At 44.5% G+C, this 21,348-nt stretch overlaps 1 protein-coding gene across 1 annotated transcript in view; it reads right to left on the bottom strand.

Annotated features, from left to right (window-relative positions):
• The window catches only part of LOC308311594 (limbic system-associated membrane protein-like), a 31,908-nt gene extending 12,138 nt beyond the window's left edge, over positions 1–19,770 (bottom strand). Inside the window, exons 1-6 of the mRNA XM_080758345.1 lie at positions 19,233–19,770; positions 18,802–18,904; positions 17,668–17,825; positions 14,050–14,175; positions 8,291–8,422; positions 6,553–6,673 (exon numbers count right to left, since the gene is read on the bottom strand). Of these exons, the coding sequence (XP_080614471.1) occupies positions 6,553–6,673; positions 8,291–8,422; positions 14,050–14,175; positions 17,668–17,803 (515 nt within the window). The 5' untranslated portion in view covers positions 17,804–17,825; positions 18,802–18,904; positions 19,233–19,770. The remainder of the gene's footprint in view (positions 1–6,552; positions 6,674–8,290; positions 8,423–14,049; positions 14,176–17,667; positions 17,826–18,801; positions 18,905–19,232) is intronic.
• Positions 19,771–21,348: the final 1,578 nt, after the last annotated feature.

Here is a 21,348-nt window from a genome sequence, read left to right as displayed (position 1 = left end):
ACGTCGGTTGCTATAGGCCTATCAGCAGTGCCAGTGGCGCGCACAGGTAGACACTAGGGGGTGCTAGAGCACCCCCTGTCTAGCACCCCCTGCCCTTTTGACAATGGGCTTTTTTTTTTAAAAAAGGAAAAATAAATAAAAGGTTATTTGTAGGACCATGGTGACATTGATCAATTCTTGATACAAACGCTTCTACTATATTATTTAGGCCCCCACAATCTAAAGCTATGTGTTTCTATGTCAGTGGTTCTTCGATAAAAAAATAAATAGCAGACCTACAAGCTCGTAGCGCGCCACTCGGTGGCGCGCTACGAGCTTGTAGATCTTGTAGAGCTTGTAGATTCTTTCACTCCATGCAAGCTTGTAGTTTTCACAAGAAAAAAATCACACCTGTGTGAACTGAGTGGTGCAACTCACCTCTCCCCCCCCCCTCCTCCTCTCTCTCTCTCTCATTAGCAGGCAACAGTACAGCACTATCTCTCTTTATGGCACAACAGCGCCCCAACACAGGCGGACGCGGACATTGCTGTTCCTTGGGAGTGGTTGCACCACTGAAAAAACAACATGTTGCTATAATAAACAACTACAATCCAAAATGACATAGATGCTTTCTCGGTTGTTGTTGGGTTAACATTATCACTCAAGGATAATTGACACTCCTTGGTCTGATGTGGAAGGGAATAGAGGAGGCTGAGAGACCACTCAAAACAGGCCCAAAACAACCAGAGTATCAACCTGCATAGGCTGGAGCGGTTGGCTTATAGGAAACACTGGATAATGCTAAACATTATCCCCAAAACTATATGAATCTTGGGAGCGCTAGTGTTATGATAGACCTACATGCATTACTGCGGGTTATGCATAATATCCATGATAACAGCTTCTCTACTATTTCCGCTTTCTTCCTGTCTCAGAACATTTGTAGCCGCTACTGTGCATTGGATCAAAATGGAATACCTTTTTTTTTATTATTATTATCAGCAGCAGCATTGGGCATCAAAAGCTTTCCATTTAACCCATTTTGTCCTGAGGACAAACCTATGTTTCTATATCAGTGGTTCTTGTATACATTTTCATGTCAAGGACTCTTATATGTAATATGCTGCCCGACACATCTGAAAATATATTGTTCCAGCCCCCCCCCCCCCCCCCCCCAGAAGCAGAGATATGAGTTAAAATCATTGGCTCTGAAATAATAATTATATATCCAAAGATTTGCGCCACATTTTCACGACTTTTCAAAAATAGCAGACCCACAAGCTCGTATAGCGTGCAACTCGGTGGCGCGCTACGAGCTTGTATACGTATAGATCTGCTATTTTTCCAATAGCTAAAGTATAGAACATACAGTAATAATGAAATGAAACACCAAAATGGGGCTCCCGCCAGAAATGGGTTAAATGACTTTGGCAGAGAGTTGGGGAAGGAGAGCAGCAGCTAATCTTCAGGGTTATTACATGACAAGTATTGAAAAAAAGGAGGAGCAGATTGGCTTCCACCTCTGAATGCCATCACGGTTTCTATCCCTGCCTCTCCACGCTTAACCCATTCTGACCTGAGATCAGATTCATACGAGGTTTCCACTGGACACACACTGGTCTGATTAACCCATTCTGACCTGAGATCAGATTCTAAAAATGTCAGTATTTCTTCGATTTTTCAAAAATAGCAGATCTACAAGCTCATAGCGCGCCACTCGGTGGCGCGCTATGAGCTTGTAGATCTGCTATTTGCTAAAGCATAACATGATGCGAACACCAAAACGGGTTCCCGCCCAGAATGGGTTAAAGTGCTTCCATTCCTCCATTCCCACCAGCATGCCAGTGGTGGGGGACGTATACTGGATCATAATATTTATATTTGACAATTTCCCCCTTATGGGAAATTGTCAAAGAAAGAAAGAAAAAGTACATTCACTTTCCATTCAATGACAAGTGATATCGGCCGCTATCTGGCAGAATCCTTGAAACCATTTCAACTTTTTTTTTATTTTTTTATGTCGTTTTCATAACTGATAACTGACTATAACTGTGACAAAAAAATGAACAAAATGGAGGTTGTGGGTTCGAATCCACCGTGCTGCAACCGGGCTTTGTCGAGCGTCTATACTACGCGGACACAATTGGCCCCGTGTTCAGAGGAGGGAAGCATTGCACGTATACTCCTACTGGCTGGGGTAGTGGCACCTGACCCCGGGCGGGGAGAGTATAGGACGAAGGCTCTACGTCCTCCTGGTAGGGGCTCCTCACTGGCGAGGTGAGTCAATTAAGCAATATTACACGAGAGGGTGTGGGTTAACGTTAAACCACACCCTCAAGTGTATAATATTGCAATTCTACAACAGTTTCTTTAATGACAGATGTAGTCACTACGACCACAAATGTCCCAAGAAACTAGCTAGCCTATAGCCACCGAGTTTGCTAGCGCTCTGGGAGAACAGAGCAGCTGAATTCTTTGTTTTGATTAGGTGGTGAATGGTGCTGGTTTAACCCACGGCTAGAAGCCGTTTCAACCAATCAGATTGCTTCCTCTGTCTAAACGACCTGTTGTAGAATAGGCCACGTTTATACCGGCAGCCAAATCTAGCCTGAACCAGATCTGTGCCACATCCAGATTGATTGATCTGATGCAGACGGGTGACATACAGCCAATGTGACTTTTAAGTTGAGCCACATTCAGAGGTGGTTTCAAACCTGATTCAAATCTGATTCGAGGAGATCCGTCTCGGTCTGAATGCAACAACCTGTTCTAAATCAGATTCCGTGTGACTTGTATGCGACTTGTTCACGTTTAGACTTATTTAACCCATTCTGACCTGAGATCAGATTCTAAAAATGTTTTCCACGTCCTGACAGTTTCCTGAAAAAGCTATGTTTCTATGTCAGTCGTTCTTCGATTTTTCAAAAATAGCAGACCTACAAGCTCGTATGAGCTTGTAAATCTACTATTTCTCAATAGTTAAAGCATGACATAATTCTAACACCAAAATGGATTCCCACCCAAGATGGGTTAAAACAATCAGATTCCAATCTGGATGTGGCAACAGATGTGATTCAGGCTAGATTTGGCTGCCAGTCTGAACAGACAGATCGGATCTGCAGGTCACTTGTAAACGGCAGTGTGAACGCCAGTCAGGCCAAAAGATCGGCTAAAATCTGAATTTGAATCAGATTTGACTGCAGTCTAAACAGGGGCTAGATACGATAGCAGGGAGAGAAAAGCCGTACAAAATAATTTGCTACTCTAATTTTTTTTTTTGTAATGAATAAAAGAGCTTTATCTATTGTGTTTAATACAGTATAGATTATAATCTATATGCTGTTTACATACTGTATCATACCAGATAGGAGTGCACTTTTCAGAAGAACAAACAAAAAGAGTGTCACCGACTGTCACTCTTCACGCTAATGTGCGATTAACACTGTAATAATAGCGTATAGGGAGCAAATAAATGGGTGATTATGCTTCATCACGCTACGCCGGTCAGAAGTCATCAGATCAAAGCTGATGTGACAAAATAATGTGTCATATAGGGTTGGTTTAACAAGGAGACTGCATGGGCACATAGCGCGGAGGAACGCCGCAGCGGGAGGTACAGCTGTATTGGACCTGCGGAGGGATTCATTCATTGAACACTTCTTGAGTGCTTTGCAAGCAAGAGAGTCCATATAGAACGAATGTGACTCTTTTTTTATACAGACCTGCATATTCAAGACTTATGATCAAGACATTGTTTTTTTTTAATCAAAAATGAGTTAATAGCACAGGCAAGAAACCAGGGACTAAATTATTTTCGCTCCTATGCCACCAACATGTGGAACGCCCTGCCAACAGTCATTAAGACATGTGAATCCCTTGACTCCTTCAAAACCGCTCTATAAAGGGCACCTACGGACGGCTGCAATTAGAAACAGGCCTCTGTAAAATCTGAATCAATCAAAAAGACATACTAGAGCAGGGGTGGGAAACTTTGATGACAGAGAGGGCCACTATATTTCCACACTCACTCCAGAGGGCCACTATAGTTCCACACTCACTCCAGAGGGCCACTATAGTTCCACACTCACTCCAGAGGGCCACTATAGTTCCACACTCACTCCAGAGGGCCACTATAGTTCCACACTCACTCCAGAGGGCCACTATAGTTCCACACTCACTCCAGAGGGCCACTATAGTTCCACACTCACTCCAGAGGGCCACTATAGTTCCACACTCACTCCAGAGGGCCACTATAGTTCCACACTCACTCCAGAGGGCCACTATAGTTCCACACTCACTCCAGAGGGCCACTATAGTTCCACACTCACTCCAGAGGGCCACTATATTTCCACACTCACTCCAGAGGGCCACTATATTTCCACACTCACTCCAGAGGGCCACTATAGTTCCACACTCACTCAAGAGGGCCACTATAGTTCCACACTCACTCCAGAGGGCCACTATATTTCCACACTCACTCCAGAGGGCCACTATATTTCCACACTCACTCCAGAGGGGCACTATAGTTCCACACTCACTCCAGAGGGCCACTATAGTTCCACACTCACTCCAGAGGGGCACTATAGTTCCACACTCACTCCAGAGGGCCACTATAGTTCCACACTCACTCCAGAGGGCCACTATAGTTCCACACTCACTCCAGAGGGCCACTATAGTTCCACACTCACTCCAGAGGGCCACTATAGTTCCACACTCACGCCAGAGGGCCACTATATTTCCACACTCACTCTAGAGGGCCACTATAGTTCCACACTCACTCCAGAGGGCCACTATAGTTCCACACTCACTCTAGAGGGCCACTATATTTCCACACTCACTCCAGAGGGCCACTATATTTCCACACTCACTCCAGAGGGCCACGTTGCATATTTCTGTCATAGCAAAAAATAGCCGATCTACAAGCTCGGACTTGTAGATCAGCTATTTGAATTGCTATATTTGAATTGATATCCTGAATTCTTTTTTCTGCTTTTTTGAATTGGAATCCTGAAAAGTAACCTTTTTTAATTTAATTTCAAATAAATGTAACATAAGTTAACTTTATGAACTAAATACAAATACATTGGACATAATTATTTTTTGAAAAGACAATGACATTTTAATCCTAGTCATTAAACTACATATATAGACGTATAGTAATTAAATCAGGTCAATAAATGTCAGAGCTCAAATCGACATGTACATTTGAAATAGATGATTAAACATGTAGCTAGCTCTCCTCTTCCCAGTGCAGAGCTACACACATTTCCTCGGAGGGCCCTGGGCGCTTTCAAGCTGAAAATAATCCATCTTTTGGAGAGGAGAGCCGACCATCAATCGTTTGAGCAACTATAAAGCTCAAACCACACCAAAAGGGTCAGGCTGGGACAAAACGGTTTTTAAGGTATATAGATCACAACACTCATTGCAACTCAATGAGTTGTGTTGGTGTGGTCTACCTTAAAAACTGTTTTGTCCCATGCAGTGGTTTGGGCTTAACAGAGCCTGCCATAGTCGGACCATTCACGAAATCACGATCTATAATCTCGCGAGCCAGACCCATGTGCCACATTGGCCTTTATACAGTCGTTCAGATATGTCTTTATATATAAATGAAAATCGTCAAAGTATGCATAGCTTTACTTGCAGCTTAGCAAAAAAATAAAAACACTCTGGACATGAATATTCAAAGTGCTACTCCACTCAAAAATGGCCCCAGAGACTATATCCTACAGTATAGAGTACAGTACAATCCTTTAGAAATGGCCCCAGAGACTATAGAGCGTCGCAGTCCCTCCCCCTTTCAGAAAAAACGAGTGGCCCAGGAAATGAAACTCAATGCATTTTCCTCATAGGCTTTTCCTAAAGTATTTATTTAAAGACGGTTACGCCACGGACAAAGCCAACTCGGATCGTGACAAATCATGACAATGAACACAATGTTTTGGGCCGATCAAATCATTAGACAGAAGAAAATAAAGGCAGGAGACAACACTATTTGTTTTGTTTTTCGTATTATAAATGATTTGATCGGCCCAAAACATAGTGTTCATTGTCATGATTTGTCACGATCCGAGTTGGCTTTGTCCGCTTTTCTGTCTCGTTTTTCTGAAAGGGGGAGGGACTGTGACGCTCTATATCCTACAGTATAGCGTTACAATCCTTTTGGTGATGAACTTATTGGGCTTATTGGACCAGGTTCTTATCCATACGATAAACTACGTCCAAAACATCTTGGTGACGCAAACAAACAAACAAACAAAGAAAAAACATCCCCAGAGAAACTTAGACAGGATGGTGTCAGTGGCCCAAAAATGACACGTCCCGTTAAATTGGGCCCAAATGGGCAGAGCTATGAGTCACTGTGTTTTTCTGGCCATTTTGTGTGTCAAAAAAAAAAAAAAAAAACACATAGAAAAGTCCCAAACTCTTGTCAGTGTGTCTCGCTCTATACCGTATACATTTCCTGTGGGAGTAAGTTTAGAAAAATGCGTGCGTGCGTGCGTGCGTGCGTGCGTTCGTGCGTGCGTGCGTGTGTGTGTGTGTGTGTATGTGCGTGCGTGCGGTTTGTACCTCTTGTCATCTCTGTACCATTCGAACTCTGGCGTGGGCACAGCGGTGGCGTCACATTGCAGAATGCCCATGCGACCCACCTGGGTCTCCGTGCTCTGGGTTCTCTGGATGGTCGGAGGATCTGGAACAATAGAGACATGCGCTCAATGCACGGTTCCCTCCTGACACACTCGTTAGCGCGCTCGTTAGCACTCGCTAGCACTCGTTAGCCTGCGGCAGTGTTTTTTTCGTCGACTAAAACTACGACGGAAAATGTTCGTCGACTACCTTTTTTCACTGACTAAAACTAAATAAAAACAAATCTATGATGATTAAAACTATAAGACTAAATATACTGACAATTTCGTCGACAAATAAAAACTAGACTAAAATGTTAGGAAGGGACTAGTGGACAAGAGATCCAGTTTTATGCCAGTTTTATGCGACGCATTGTGAGATTGTATATCTGCTATTTTCATCATGCAACCAAAGTGTAAAATATGTCATTACAACGACATCAAGGCCTGTCAAAACACATTTTAGTCGACTAAATCAACTGTAGATTCAGTCGACTAAAATCGTATGATATTTAGTCGACCAAAACTAGACTAAACACTAGAACATTCCAGGTGACTAAAATGTGACTAAAACTAAGTGAAAACTATTCAAGAGACTATGACTAAAACTAAAATGCTGCCAAAACAACACTGGCCTGCGGGCATGAGACGGACATACGCCCCAAAGCCTGGAGGGATGTGACGCTCTGGTTGGTTCGGAAACTAAGATTCTGCCATTGTCTTTAAGTTTAAAAACGAGTAATAGGCCTACACTGTCTGGATGTCATCTTGAATGAGATTAAAAACAGAGTAGTTCTGTAATCAAGAAGCAGCTGTGTTTTGAGCACGACGCAGCAATGGGAATGAAACAGGTGCACTAAATCAAAAATCAATATCTATCTATTAGGACTGCAACTAACGGTTATTTTCATAATTGATTAATCGGCCGATTATTTAAATAAATGAAAAAAATACTTTTCAGGATTCCAATTCAAAAACAGCAAAAAATAAAATCTGGATTTCAATTCATAATATTAGCAACAATAGCTGTGTAGATCGGCTTTGTTTGCTACGACAGTATGCAATGTGGCTCTTTGGGGAGTGTGGGAGTGTGGAACTATAATGGCCGGGTCTCTGGAGTGAGTGTGGAACTATAGTGGGTCTCTGGAGTGAGTGTGGAACTATAGTGGGTCTCTGGAGTGAGTGTGGAACTATAGTGGGTCTCTGGAGTGAGTGTGGAACTATAGTGGGTCTCTGGAGTGAGTGTGGAACTATAGTGGGTCTCTGGAGTGAGTGTGGAACTATAATGGCCGGGTCTCTGGAGTGAGTGTGGAACTATAGTGGGTCTCTGGAGTGAGTGTGGAACTATAGTGGGTCTCTGGAGTGAGTGTGGAACTATAGTGGGTCTCTGGAGTGAGTGTGGAACTATAGTGGGTCTCTGGAGTGAGTGTGGAACTATAGTGGCTCTCTGGAGTGAGTGTGGAACTATAGTGGCTCTCTGGAGTGAGTGTGGAACTATAGTGGGTCTCTGGAGTGAGTGTGGAACTGTAGTGGGTCTCTGGAGTGAGTGTGGAACTATAGTGGGTCTCTGGAGTGAGTGTGGAACTATAGTGGGTCTCTGGAGTGAGTGTGGAACTATAGTGGCTCTCTGGAGTGAGTGTGGAACTGTAGTGGCTCTCTCTCTCTCTCCACCGCTGACTTACAGTTAACGACCACGTTGACATATTTGACGTCGGGCGTGGCCACATCGTTGCTGGCCTTGCACTCGTAGCGTCCCGCCTGGTTCCTCATGACCCCTGTGATGTCCAGGTACTCCTCGCCATCCAACGGCTCCGCTGGAAACACAATAACACTTCACATTAAAGCTATCTCTGTTTTTTTTTTGTAAAGCACAAATTGGTCACACGAGAGAGAGAGAGACTCGGAGTAGAACCGCTGCTCCTTCGCCTATAGAAAGGAGCCAGCTGCGGTGGTTCGGGGCATCTGGTTAGGACGCCTCTCGGGCGTCTCCCTATAGGGAGGTCCTCGGCGCACGTCCCACTGGGAGGAGACCCCGGGAAAATTTTAAACTTAAGTATACAATACTTAAATACATATACTTTGTTACGTTCCACCATTGTGCGTGCGTGCGTGCGTGCGTGCCTGATATATCTCCACTTCTGCTTTTTCCGTTAAGAATAATTATCACCTTCTCTCCAGCTGTTATTTTGATTTACTTCCTCTTCTAATCAGGGGACACTTCCGATGTTGTGGGTCTCTCTCTCTCTCTCTCTCTCTCTCTCTCTCTCTCTCTCTCTCTCTCTCTCAGAGCTGAATAATTATGTTTCTCCATGTTGTCTGGGTGTTAAAGGACCACTTTTCAGCCTACCTTCATATACTTGGCCCTCACCAATGTTCATGATAAAATAGCACCACTTTCTTCAGTTCAGGAACTCTCTCTCTCTCTCTCTCTCTCTGAAAATATCCACCTATATAATATACAGTATATATATATATATATTAGAGAGGACCAATTATATGAAGAAGGGTTGAAAAGTGGTGCTTTAGGGGAGTAGTCCACCCAAAAACGTACTGATATTATATTATATATATCAATTACACCCCCCATGAATCCTTGAATTCAGAGAGCGAGAGAGAGAGAGCGAGACAGAGAGAGAGAGAGAGAGAGAGGGAGGGGAAGGGGGGGGGGGGTGTAAGTGGGCGGACGCAGCAACTTCAGTTGGTTAAATGTGGCACCGGCATCACTTTCCCCTCACAGTGTGAAACATTTTATTTAGCAATAGGCCTATAATATGCTAATTTATGTTAAGCAGCTACTTTGTGAGACGTCTAAAGTTGAGCATAGCATTAGCAGGCGCATTTGTTTTTATGTCGTCTGTCACACACACAACGTGAAAGTGTGCGCCTGTGCGCGTGCGTGCGTGCGTGCATGCGCGTGTACGTACGTGCCTATGTGTCTAACAGCAGACGCTATACAAGGACTACACACCAAAATACCTGATGAATCAAACCCACACATATAGCTTTGAAGCTCTCACCGCATGCCACGCATGCACAGCCATCTTGACAAATACACGACAACAATCAGCAAAGAAGCTCTGAGGGACATGCCCTGGAGCGACTGGGCATGGGCATGTCCCCCTGGACTCCAGAGGACATGCATGAATGTCTGAGGGACTCCATGCCCAGCGACTCCAGAAGAGGACATGCGTACAGGCGTTATTCCCCCCCCAACGTCCGGTCCCCCCCCCACCCTTCCCCCACCCTGGAGCAAACGAGTGTCATCATCCTATACACGGCGTGCGTGCGTGTGTGCAATTTATATCCGTGCACCACCACCCTGTCTCTCTCACTTCCAGCACAATTTAAATGATGTTCAACACATAATTAACAAATAAATATATGCCTCCTCAACACATCAAGAGATATTTATGGCGGGGAGGCACGGTGGCACCTGCTGTAACTTCGTTATCGAGCTTTTGTCGGCTTGTTCTTTTTTACATTCTGGCACGTCGTGAATGTGTATATCACGACGTGTGTATATATATGTGTGTATATATATATATATATATACAGTACATATATATAGGTAAAAAGGCCAATTGCCTTCCGTCTGTTAGAAACCTATACTGTATTTGACGGCCCTATTAAAAGATACTGGGTTTTGTACAGAATTTATTGTCTCCCGTCTTTCCACAAAACAATAGAAAATGCTCGATAGTGGGCTCGATAAGAAGAACCCGGCTCGATAAGCCCCCGATCGATAAGGTGATCGTTAACCCATTCTGAACGGGAACCCATTTTGGTGTTAGCATCATGTTATGCTTTTAGCTATTGAAAAATAGCAGATCTACAAGCTCGTAGCGCGCCACCGAGTGGCGCGCTACGAGCTTGTAGGTCTGCTATTTTTGAAAAATCGAAGGAACGACTGACATTTTTATAGAATCTGATCTCAGGTCAGAATGGGTTCATCAGACCAGTGTGTGTGTGTCCAGTGGAAACCTCGTATGAATCTGATCTCAGGTCAGAATGGGTTCAACGTGACTCAGACAATCAGTTCAGTTGGCCGCTCATTACAACGAGGAAGTCAATCTTTTAGTTTACTCACTGTCTTTTTGTTGTCATTGCATGGCTTTGATTATGTTAATGAACCGCCGGTATCGTCGCATTATTATTATTAGTACAGTCTATTTGAGAACGGTGAGGATCAGCCTATAAGGTACAGTAAGTGATGACACAGTCTGATGCTGACTGTCATGATCCATGTGTTAATTGCCTATATTTTATTCATTGTTTTCTTACGGCAAGGGTTGCCTATTTAAGTCATAACATATTTTGGGGGCGGGAAACCCTTTTGGTGTCAGCATTATGTTATGCTTTAGCTATAGAAAAATAGCAGATCTACAAGCTCATATAGCGCGTCACTCGGTGCACGCACGCACACACACACACTGAAACCTCACAGGGACGCCAGTCCTCACCACGCCACACACACACACGCACGCACACACACACTGAAACCTCACAGGGACGCCAGTCCTCACCACGCCACACACACACACGCACGCACACGCACGCACGCATACGCAGCACTTGTCAGCACCTTATAGTATACTTCACTGCTTGCAATCAGCAAGCTCAGCCACTGTCTGTCACTGACAGCTTGACATGCACTGTTTGTGTGTGTGTGTGTGTGTGTGTGTGTGTGTGTGTGTGTGTGTGTGTGTGTGTGTGTGTGCGCGCTCACGCTTATGTGCGTGTTTTAAATATGGCCTCCCTCCGTCTGTCACAGAGAGAGAGAGACAAAGAGAGTGAAAATCCTCAGTGATCATTTTAGTTCATTTTAGTCTCATTGAGGAGTTCAGTGTGTTTTCGTCCATGCTTTATACCCTTATCCCTAAACTTCTTTTACCATTTTGAAAAACATTTTCGAATATAGTTTAAACACATTCCCTGCATGCATGTTCTTGTGCACCTCTGTAAACCTTGCCATGCTAAAAACAAATTCAGGACCCCGTGACGCGGCTGTTGAACCGGGAAAGTAATAGCCGTTGTTATACAGCGGGGTCGATCTAGCATGGGACTAGCATGGAGGACGCTATAGCCTGCTAGACGGAGCAACGCGCACGGTTTTTATCGACATCCTAATATCATACTTCGGGCTGTATTTTGCGTGTCTTAAGTACCAGGTCTTATTCCCTAACTTGAGTAAACTAAAGACCTGGAGGCGTGATCAATGCCATTTGGCTATTCTGAGTGGCCAAAGAGCATTGACCTCTGGATCACTTGGTAAAAGCATCCAGGTCTTTAGTTTACTCAAGTTAGGGAATAAGACCTGGTACTTAAGACACGCAAAATACAGCCCGAATTCATCTCATATCACCAAATCCGAGATAAACTTCGCTAAAAAGATCATTATGGGACTCTATATGGAGCGCGGATGATCGTTATAAGCAACCGTTTTTGTTTTCTCTCGTCCCGTTCCAAGATGGATGCCGTTTCAGGCGATACACAGCTGTATCCAAGAGGCCTGCCGTATAAACGCACGCCGTAAAACGTTATCCTTACGGCATTGGCACAGAAGTGTAAACCGTATAGACACGATTATGGCTCGAAACGTGTTTAAAACCCTCCCATGGCCAACAACGTTATCCGCGTGGTAAATCAACAAATCCCACGTGGGCCAATAACGTTATCCGCGTGGTAGACGTACTGCCCTGTCAGTACGTCTTTTTATAACAAAAAAAATTCGATCGATTTTTAGACTTTTATTTTTTTATTTTTTATGTAATCTACTGAAACCAAGGTGTACTAAAATGCTTATTAGTAAACAATGGAAAATGCTAGAATCATAATTATTTTTTCATTGTAAAGTACAGACATGCAGCTTGGAGATGAGACATTTCCTGACATTGTGGTCATATCGCACATATTTCTATTGTCATTCAAAAAGTCGCGAAATCTGGCCCAATGCACAATAAGATCTTATTAAGAGTGTCCAGTCAAAGGGTTAAAAGCCAATCTACACTGACACGTTTGTAGATTGTAGAGCTTGTATAGATTGGCTATTTTAACTATTCAAAATGTTAGCAAAGGACGAAACTAGAGCACTAATAGATAGTGTACAAGGTGCCATGGTCGTATAGGGAAGGAGACAGAGAGTCCACGCAGGCTGGCGTCTGGACGCTGCGTACAGGAGGAGACGTGTCAAGGTCACTAATCGTCACCCGCTAAAAGCATCCAGCTGCCATAAGCAGCTACTTATAAAGAGGTTAACAGCCTCAATATTCATAATGGACAACACAGAGTGCGCTTTGGCAACGCTCCGAGCCTATAACGGACTTGAACAGATGTCTTGTTCCAACGAATCTGCGACGGTAAGATTGGTTTCGAAATGAACCCACGTGCATGCACCCTATAGCACGCACACACACACACACACACACACACACACACACACACACACACACACACACACACACACACACACACACACACACACACACACACACACACACACACACACACACACACACACACACACACACACACACACACACACACACACACACACACACACACACACACACACACACACACACACACACACACACACACACACACACACGTGCGTGCACACTAACACAAAGTATGAAAATAAATCCCTACTGCCTCTCGTCTGCCTGCACATACGTACGTCATGCCCGTATGAGCGAATAGGCGAAGGGGATCAATGTCACGGTGATTCCCTTTGTTTGACCCCGCAAAAACGTGGAGAGTATGATTATTGTCAGAATTGCAGAAAGTTTAGAATTAAGCTATATTACACGAGAGGGTGTGGGTTAACGTGATTATTGCCACGACAGGGATGCGGTCAGGAACGAGACGAAGTCGAGTTCCGCAAGCATCACTGAAGTGGCAATAATCACGTTAACCCACACCCTCTCGTGTAATATTGCAATTCTACAACAGTTACCCTTAAAACTAAGGAAATCGTTGAAAAAACCTTTTTTTTTTAAATGACAGATGTAGTCACTACGACCACAAATGTCTCAAGAAACTAGCTACCCTAGCCACCGAGTTTTCTAGCGCTCTGGGAAAACAGAGCAGCTGAATTATTTGTTTTGATTAGGTGGTGAATGGTGCTGCGTGGTTTAACCCACGGCTAGAAGCCGTTTCAACCAATCAGATTGCTTCCACGAAACGACCTGTTGTAGAATATGGAACAACTAATTCTGGGGGTCCTTCAAATGAAAAACCCACGGCTGGCCAGGGGGAGGCAGTTTAGAGACCAGGATTACTGCATGTTTTTGTGAGGGTATCTACCCTAGGGGACCTACAGGCGTCTTCTTGACGCTTCTTGGCGCGTATAAGTCCCCGCGCCCTGTGTATAGGCATATACATACTGTAACTGTATACATAACATGCTGTAAGATACATGTATAGGGATGCTGGCTCTTACCCGAGGGGTTGAGTAGTCTCCAGGTGATGGTAGGGTCTGGTCGGCCGCTCGCCAGGCAGCTGAGCGTCACGTTGCTGCCCTCGTTCACGCTGATGTCCTCTGACACTTTGTAGATGTTGGCTGGAACTGTAGGAGGAGGAGGAGATGTAGATGATGAAGAAGATGAAGAAGAAGAGATCAATCAATCAATAAAACAAATCCCACCTGTGTGAAATGAGGGTGCTCTTATCGGCGCACGTCGACATGTCGATTTGCTCGGACACGTATGATGTAAATTCTCCTTTCATTGTCAATGGCAAATGTGACACGAGCTATAGCAAAAGGCTGTATATAGGAGGGGCTAGTTAGTGCCCTCAAAAGGTTGTATATGGGAGGGGCTAGTGCCCTCAAAAACTAGCAGATGATCTATACATGCAGCATACCTGAAGTAATACACTAATTCACTTCTAGCGGTTGTGAATGGGAATAACTAACAACAGTGCAAAGTAGCCCTATACGTACTGTATGGAAACAAAGTAAATGAAATAGCACCAAAATAAGGAAAGCTAAATAAAATACATAAAGTAAAGACATTGTAGTACACTCAGTGAGCTAAAAAAAAAGCGTATGGTGTATTTAATGCACAGGGGGGGACGGACCGGGGGGGTCTCCTCTCCGCAGGTCTGCACGGGGGTCCGCGGTATACACTCTGAGGGGGGTTCCGTTCACCGTTCATTCATGGGGCCGCATGGGTCACGTGACCACTGCGCCGGTTGTCTGCACTCTGTCGCTCTAAACAGCTCTGGTCTGAGAGACTGCAATGAGCCGCACTTGCCTGATGGCGGCGCCCTGTGTTATAGATTATCAAGCTACACTATCGTGTTTCTATTTGATTGATTTTATTGTTTATATATAACATAGGATGAGGTCGGACGGATGCGGCCATGCAAAAATAATCGTGTCCGTGGATTATTTGTTTTGCCGCAATTCTTCGTGAGTTTTTCCATTAATGTGGATTGTTATTACTGTACATTATTGCTGAGTACCTGGTGGTTCGAAGAACGACTGACATAGAAACACAGCTTTCTCAGAAAACTGTCAGGATGTGGAAGACATTTTTTTAGAATCTGATCTCAGGTGAAAATGGGTTCAAGTTTCCAACAAACTCCGGTAAACTCGCGCACATGCACACGCGCACGCGCGCGCACACACACACACACACACACACACACACACACACACACACACACACACACACACACACACACACACACACACACACACACACACACAGAGAAGGAATCCGGCCCGCGACATGAATTGAGTTCGACATCGGAACGATGCTTTCTCCCTGGCTATACAACCACAGCTGTCATGATCACTTTTAAAGTCCTCTTATAAAAAGCGCTTCAGTTCCTATAATACCGACTCTCTGAAGAAGACACTGTATAATCATGTTCACTCTAACTGTCTGTGTGTGACTATTGGCTATAGTCGCTGGTTGTGAATTGTACTTTTGCAATAAGGCTAATTTGCATTAGAATGGCGCTGAGTCGGTGCCAAATGTATATATGCATAACATATAACCTCATTTAAATAAAGTATACAAATACTGCACTGGAGCAGTCAGGTGGTACAGTATCTTCTTGGCAGTGCAGTTACTATAGTAGGTCCATTTCAGTTCATTTTTGTTCATTATTTGTAGCTGCAAAAGCTGCCAAGTCTCCCCCCTCTCTCTCTCTCTCATTAGCAGGCAACAGTGCAGCACTGTCTCTCTCTCTCTCTCTCTGCTTCCGCATGGCACAACAGCGCCCCTACTGGTACTCATTATACTGGTGCTCATTAACACATAGGTTAACCACACATAGACACGGACATTGCTGTTCCTTGGAGTGGTTGCACCACTCAAAAATGTACAGTTTACACTGTCAAATTTGGAATATATTTTTTCAGAACGAACGTTTTTAACTAAAATCTTTGCTTCTGGGGAGGGTCCCTGGAACAACATATTTTCAGATGGGGGTCGGAGGCCCAATTACAGATCATTTTTGTGGTCCTTGACATGAAATATTGAGTGATATATATAGGCCTAGAAACATAGATATTTCAGAAAACTGTCAGGATTTAGAATTATTTTCCAGGCCTTACATGGTTTAAAGCCACACCCCTTAGCGTTTTCCTTCAGAATGCAGGGCACGCGTTGCATTTAGAAGGAAAAGGGCCACATCCCACGGGGTCGTCCCTGACCAGCTCCATAAAGCCAGCTCGTATCAAAAGGTCAATGCAGCTTCTTAGGGAAAATAATTGTACCTCGTTTTGGCTTCTTCAGATCTCAAATTAGCAAGTTAATGTAGTATAAGAACTGAAGTAGAGTACTTAACCCATTCTGACCTGAGATCAGATTCATACGAGGTTTACACTGGACACACACCGGTCTGATTAACCAATTCTGACCTGAGATCAGATTCTAAAAGTGTCAGTCGTTCTTCGATTTAGGGTTAACCCTAAACCTAACCCACCGTCTATATACAGTCTAGCACCGTCTATATACAGTCTAGCACGGTCTATATACAGTCTAGCGGCGTCTATATACAGTCTAGCGGCGTCTATATACAGTCTAGCACGGTCTATATACAGTCTAGCGGCGTCTATATACAGTCTAGCACCGTCTATATACAGTCTAGCGGCGTCTATATACAGTCTAGCGGCGTCTATATACAGTCTAGCGGCGTCTATATACAGTCTAGCGGCGTCTATATACAGTCTAGCACCGTCTATATACAGTCTAGCGGCGTCTATATACAGTCTAGCGGCGTCTATATACAGTCTAGCGGCGTCTATATACAGTCTAGCGGCGTCTATATACAGTCTAGCGGCGTCTATATACAGTCTAACGCCGTCTATATACAGTCTAGCGCCGTCTATATACAGTCTAGCGCCGTCTATATACAGTCTAGCGCCGTCTATATACAGTCTAGCGCCGTCTATATACAGTCTAGCGCCGTCTATATACAGTCTAGCACCGTCTATATACAGTCTAGCGGCGTCTATATACAGTCTAGCGGCGTCTATATACAGTCTAGCGGCGTCTATATACAGTCTAGCGGCGTCTATATACAGTCTAGCACCGTCTATATACAGTCTAGCGGCGTCTATATACAGTCTAGCGGCGTCTATATACAGTCTAGCGGCGTCTATATACAGTCTAGCGGCGTCTATATACAGTCTAGCGGCGTCTATATACAGTCTAGCGGCGTCTATATACAGTCTAGCGGCGTCTATATACAGTCTAGCGGCGTCTATATACAGTCTAGCGGCGTCTATATACAGTCTAGCACCGTCTATATACTGTCTAGCACCGTCTATATACTGTCTAGCGGCGTCTATATACAGTCTAGCGGCGTCTATATACAGTCTAGCGGCGTCTATATACACTCTAGCGGCGTCTATATACAGTCTAGCGGCGTCTATATACAGTCTAGCGGCGTCTATATACAGTCTAGCGGCGTCTATATACAGTCTAGCGGCGTCTATATACAGTCTAGCGGCGTCTATATACAGTCTAGCACCGTCTATATACAGTCTAGCACCGTCTATATACAGTCTAGCGGATACCATATTAGCGTTTGTGGGACGTACGGTTGACGTAGTGTTGCTCCTCGTGGGACAGCAGGCTAGTCAGGTGGGCCCCGTGGACACGACACTCCCTCTTGGCCGCGTCCCAGCTCTTCCTGGTGGGGAAGTAGCGTAGCAGTGACCCTGGAACTTGTGCCATCCGTAGTCACATGTCTCCGTGTCTGGTGAGAGGGAGAGAGGAGGACATGTGGCTCATGAGTTTACCTTCTTCGATGTGTTATCCTGCATGGACTTAAGTTATTTAAACAAAGGAAAGGAAAGTGGAAAGTGTGTGTGTGTGTGTGTGTGTGTGTGTGTGTGTGTGTGTGTGTGTGCGTGCGTGCGTGCGTGCGTGCGTGCGTGCGTGCGTGCGTGCGTGCGTGCGTGAATTCTTAAAGCTGCACTTTTGAATCCGGGTCTCCTGTGATGAGTGCTGAAATGTTTACCTGAGCTGCTCAGGAGAGAACTTGAATTTTTGTGTGTAAAAGTTGTGTCAAACCAAATGAATACAGCGTCAAAAAGTATACTGTAAATATAAACATTACATTTATATTTGTGTATATACAACACTATTGATTTCATTAATGTAAACTAACAACTTGTAGGCTATTTAGCTTCCATGTAGGTCAAGTTTGTTGAATGAATAAATATATAATCCATGCTCGCGTGACATACCTATCACGGTCACCGTAGATTCTATTAAACTTTACATGCAGAGCAGAGACTGACATAGATCCGACCCTGAGCAAGCAATTTTGCGACAGTGTTGTCACAAGCTTGTGTTAATATTGTTCATTGGAAAGACCGGTTCTCAACCAGACCTCCCTATTTTAGGCATTGGTGGGAAATTGCCAAGACCCCATGTCTAGAGCTCTCTTCTGGAAAGGTTGCCCCCGCGACACAACTCCAGATAAACGGTTGAAGATGGATGGATGATTGCATGGACATACAAGGTTTTTTTAGGTTTCTGCTGTATGTGAGGTTAGAAAGCTCACATGCAGCATTCCAGGCCAGAGCAGAACAGACTACTAAAGCTGAGGCATTGCAGTTGAACAAGGCATTTGCAATAGTCAAGACAGATATAAGAGCTGGAATGATGCGTGTGTGAATCATGGAGAGAACGTGCTCTGTGGGAGCTACTCTCAGTGCGTACTGTACCTGTTTCACAGCGGTCTCCGCGCACAGCCGCTTGACTGGATGCTGCCCGTCTTGAAACAAGTTCCTCCATTCAGACAAATGTTCTCCGAGCATGAGTGAACGTCTGACGTGGTGACGAGAAGAAAAGAGAATTCACAAATCAAATAGGTGGGGTCTTTGGAGAATGTTCCATTAAAGTCAGCGAGCTTCCCAAACCCTATTCCTTAGTTTCCCAAAACAGGGACCCATATGCGGGTCGCACACCAATGTTACACGAAGTCTTGTAAGAAACGAGCGATCTAAAAACAAAGGTTCCGCCTTAGCGAACTTTGGTTCCTACCTAAATAAATTACATAAAAATACTGCGCTGACTGACACAGAGGTTGTTCCAGTGACTCAATGTACATACAAAACTGCGTTTTGGCACAGTTATTATTATTATTATGAATTACCTGGCTGTGATTCCTCCTCCTTAGGAAAAAGTTTAACCACATTATCAGCAGTGCCTCGAACAGGTCAAAACTCACTGACCATCTGATCTGTAAGTTAGCCTATCAAAACTTTGTTTCATCAACTGTGATCTCTTTGATGGCGAATTGAGCCTCCGCCTGTGCGAACCATGCGCTGGAATTCTGTTCCCAAAAGTCGGGCAATTTGAGCGAGGCTGACATGTCCAGTATATAATAAAACTCTGGAAACGTCCAAGAGTATCGGGGTCACCAATGTAGGAGTGCCGGTGTAGGCAGAGAGAAAAGAGAGATTTATTCTCGTATTGGAAAAGCCAACGATGGTGGCACTCCGTTTATTTTAGAAGAAGAGAGAGACAACACAAAACTTGTCGCATAGATAAAACGTCAACTTGTCACTACGTCAACACCTCGGAGGTGTGTTTCTTTGCTCCTAAGGTAACACACTATGCCTTGCATTAAAGTGAGAGGAACAACCATATATAACATGGGCAGGAACGCAGTGAATTATAAATGTCATTAATAACTGTTCAGTGTGTGTCTATCCACCACACTACAGTATATAAAATGTACAACACCAGGGAAGTTTTCAGGAGGAGGTTGTAGTTAGTGTTAAACCCATGCAACTCGAGAGGAAAGAAAACCTGGCTGCAGCTTACCTGGTGTTGTGCTTTCATTAGCGGCATCGATCTCCTCCTTTCCCCATAAATCCCAAAATGGTGTAATATAATAATAATATAATTCACAAAGTGGGGTCCGGGGACCCCCAGAGGTCCTTGAGCGAGTTCCAGGAGGTACAGCTACATGATATAGTATTATAGTTTGGAACCAAATGGACCCTTGTGGCATGTCACTCTCAGTTTTTTAAATTAACATTGATTTTACATTATCAATTGGAGTCCCACAGCTAAAAATGGCATTGGCATTAAAATAGTCTGTCATTTTTCGCGCAGACGAAATGAAAGCCTGATTAAGCATGTCAAACTGCGGGTCCTTGAAATTAAACCGGTTGAGAATCACTGAGCTGTATAAATCTTCTGTTATGGGGGTCCTTCTCTTCTCTTCGAATGGGAAGGGGGGGTCCGCGGGCTAATACGTGTCCATTCGGGGGTCCTTGACACGAAAAGGATAAAGCTTATCCATTCATATCTACTGATACACGTCTTACCAAAAGTGGTGCGTGCTACCAAAAGTGGCGACCTATTGAATCCTGTTCCTGAATCATTACAGAGTGCAAAGCACATTGGGTCACTGATGGCGGTGTAACAACTCCCAAACTTCTGACAACTGTAGAACGGGCCAAACCATTTTGGGATTTTCACAGGGGTGGATATATATGCTTCAAAATATATATATCGCGTTTATGAACGCAGGATTTCAAAAGTATTACTCCTAAGATAACTTTGAAGCCAGGGGGGATAAAGGGGGGGCACCCCCCAGCCAGGGGGGACCCCCCCCCCAACTCATTTGGGGGGGACCAATGTGACGTTGGGAGGGGACGAAACCAAACGTACCCAAAATCCATGGCATTTTGTATCCTCGTTGGTCTGTTGGATAACGCAGCCGACTTGAGTTTGAATGGCCCGTGTTCGCGGCCACAGGTCAAGATCCGCAGGAGCGAGGAGCACAACAAATTAACCTTTTGAAAAAGACAGCAAAACCAAAATAAAATCCATTCCATCATCCATTGTTTACCTTTTACAAAGAAGACAGTCTCTTCTCGCCTCTATTTACCTTTTGGGGGGGGGGATCCCCCTCCTCCTCCCAACTAACTCTCAGACTCTACGCTGGCAGCAGCTAGATGCGGGATCAAGGCATGTTACAGGGTGCTCTATAGCTAGGCTACGGCCCCACCCTGTGGTCCCCGGATGGTACTGCCTCTGTAGCTATATACCTGTGTCTTGATGATGTGCGTGTGATGCGTGACCACTATACAATCACATGTTAAAAAGAATACTGTTAGAAACCATTGTAAAAATACATCTGAATGCATTTCATGTCAAATGTAAAATATTATGAGTGATGTGTGTACCATATGCTTGCTCAGTGGGTGGGTCCGGGGGTCCGCGGGGGTCCGCGAACGGGTCCGCGAAGGGGTCCC

This window comes from Protomyctophum bolini (genome assembly GCF_963924005.1).
Source record: "Protomyctophum bolini genome assembly, chromosome: 24".
Lineage (NCBI taxonomy): Eukaryota > Metazoa > Chordata > Actinopteri > Myctophiformes > Myctophidae > Protomyctophum > Protomyctophum bolini.
This window is presented reverse-complemented; position numbering and strand designations above follow the sequence as displayed.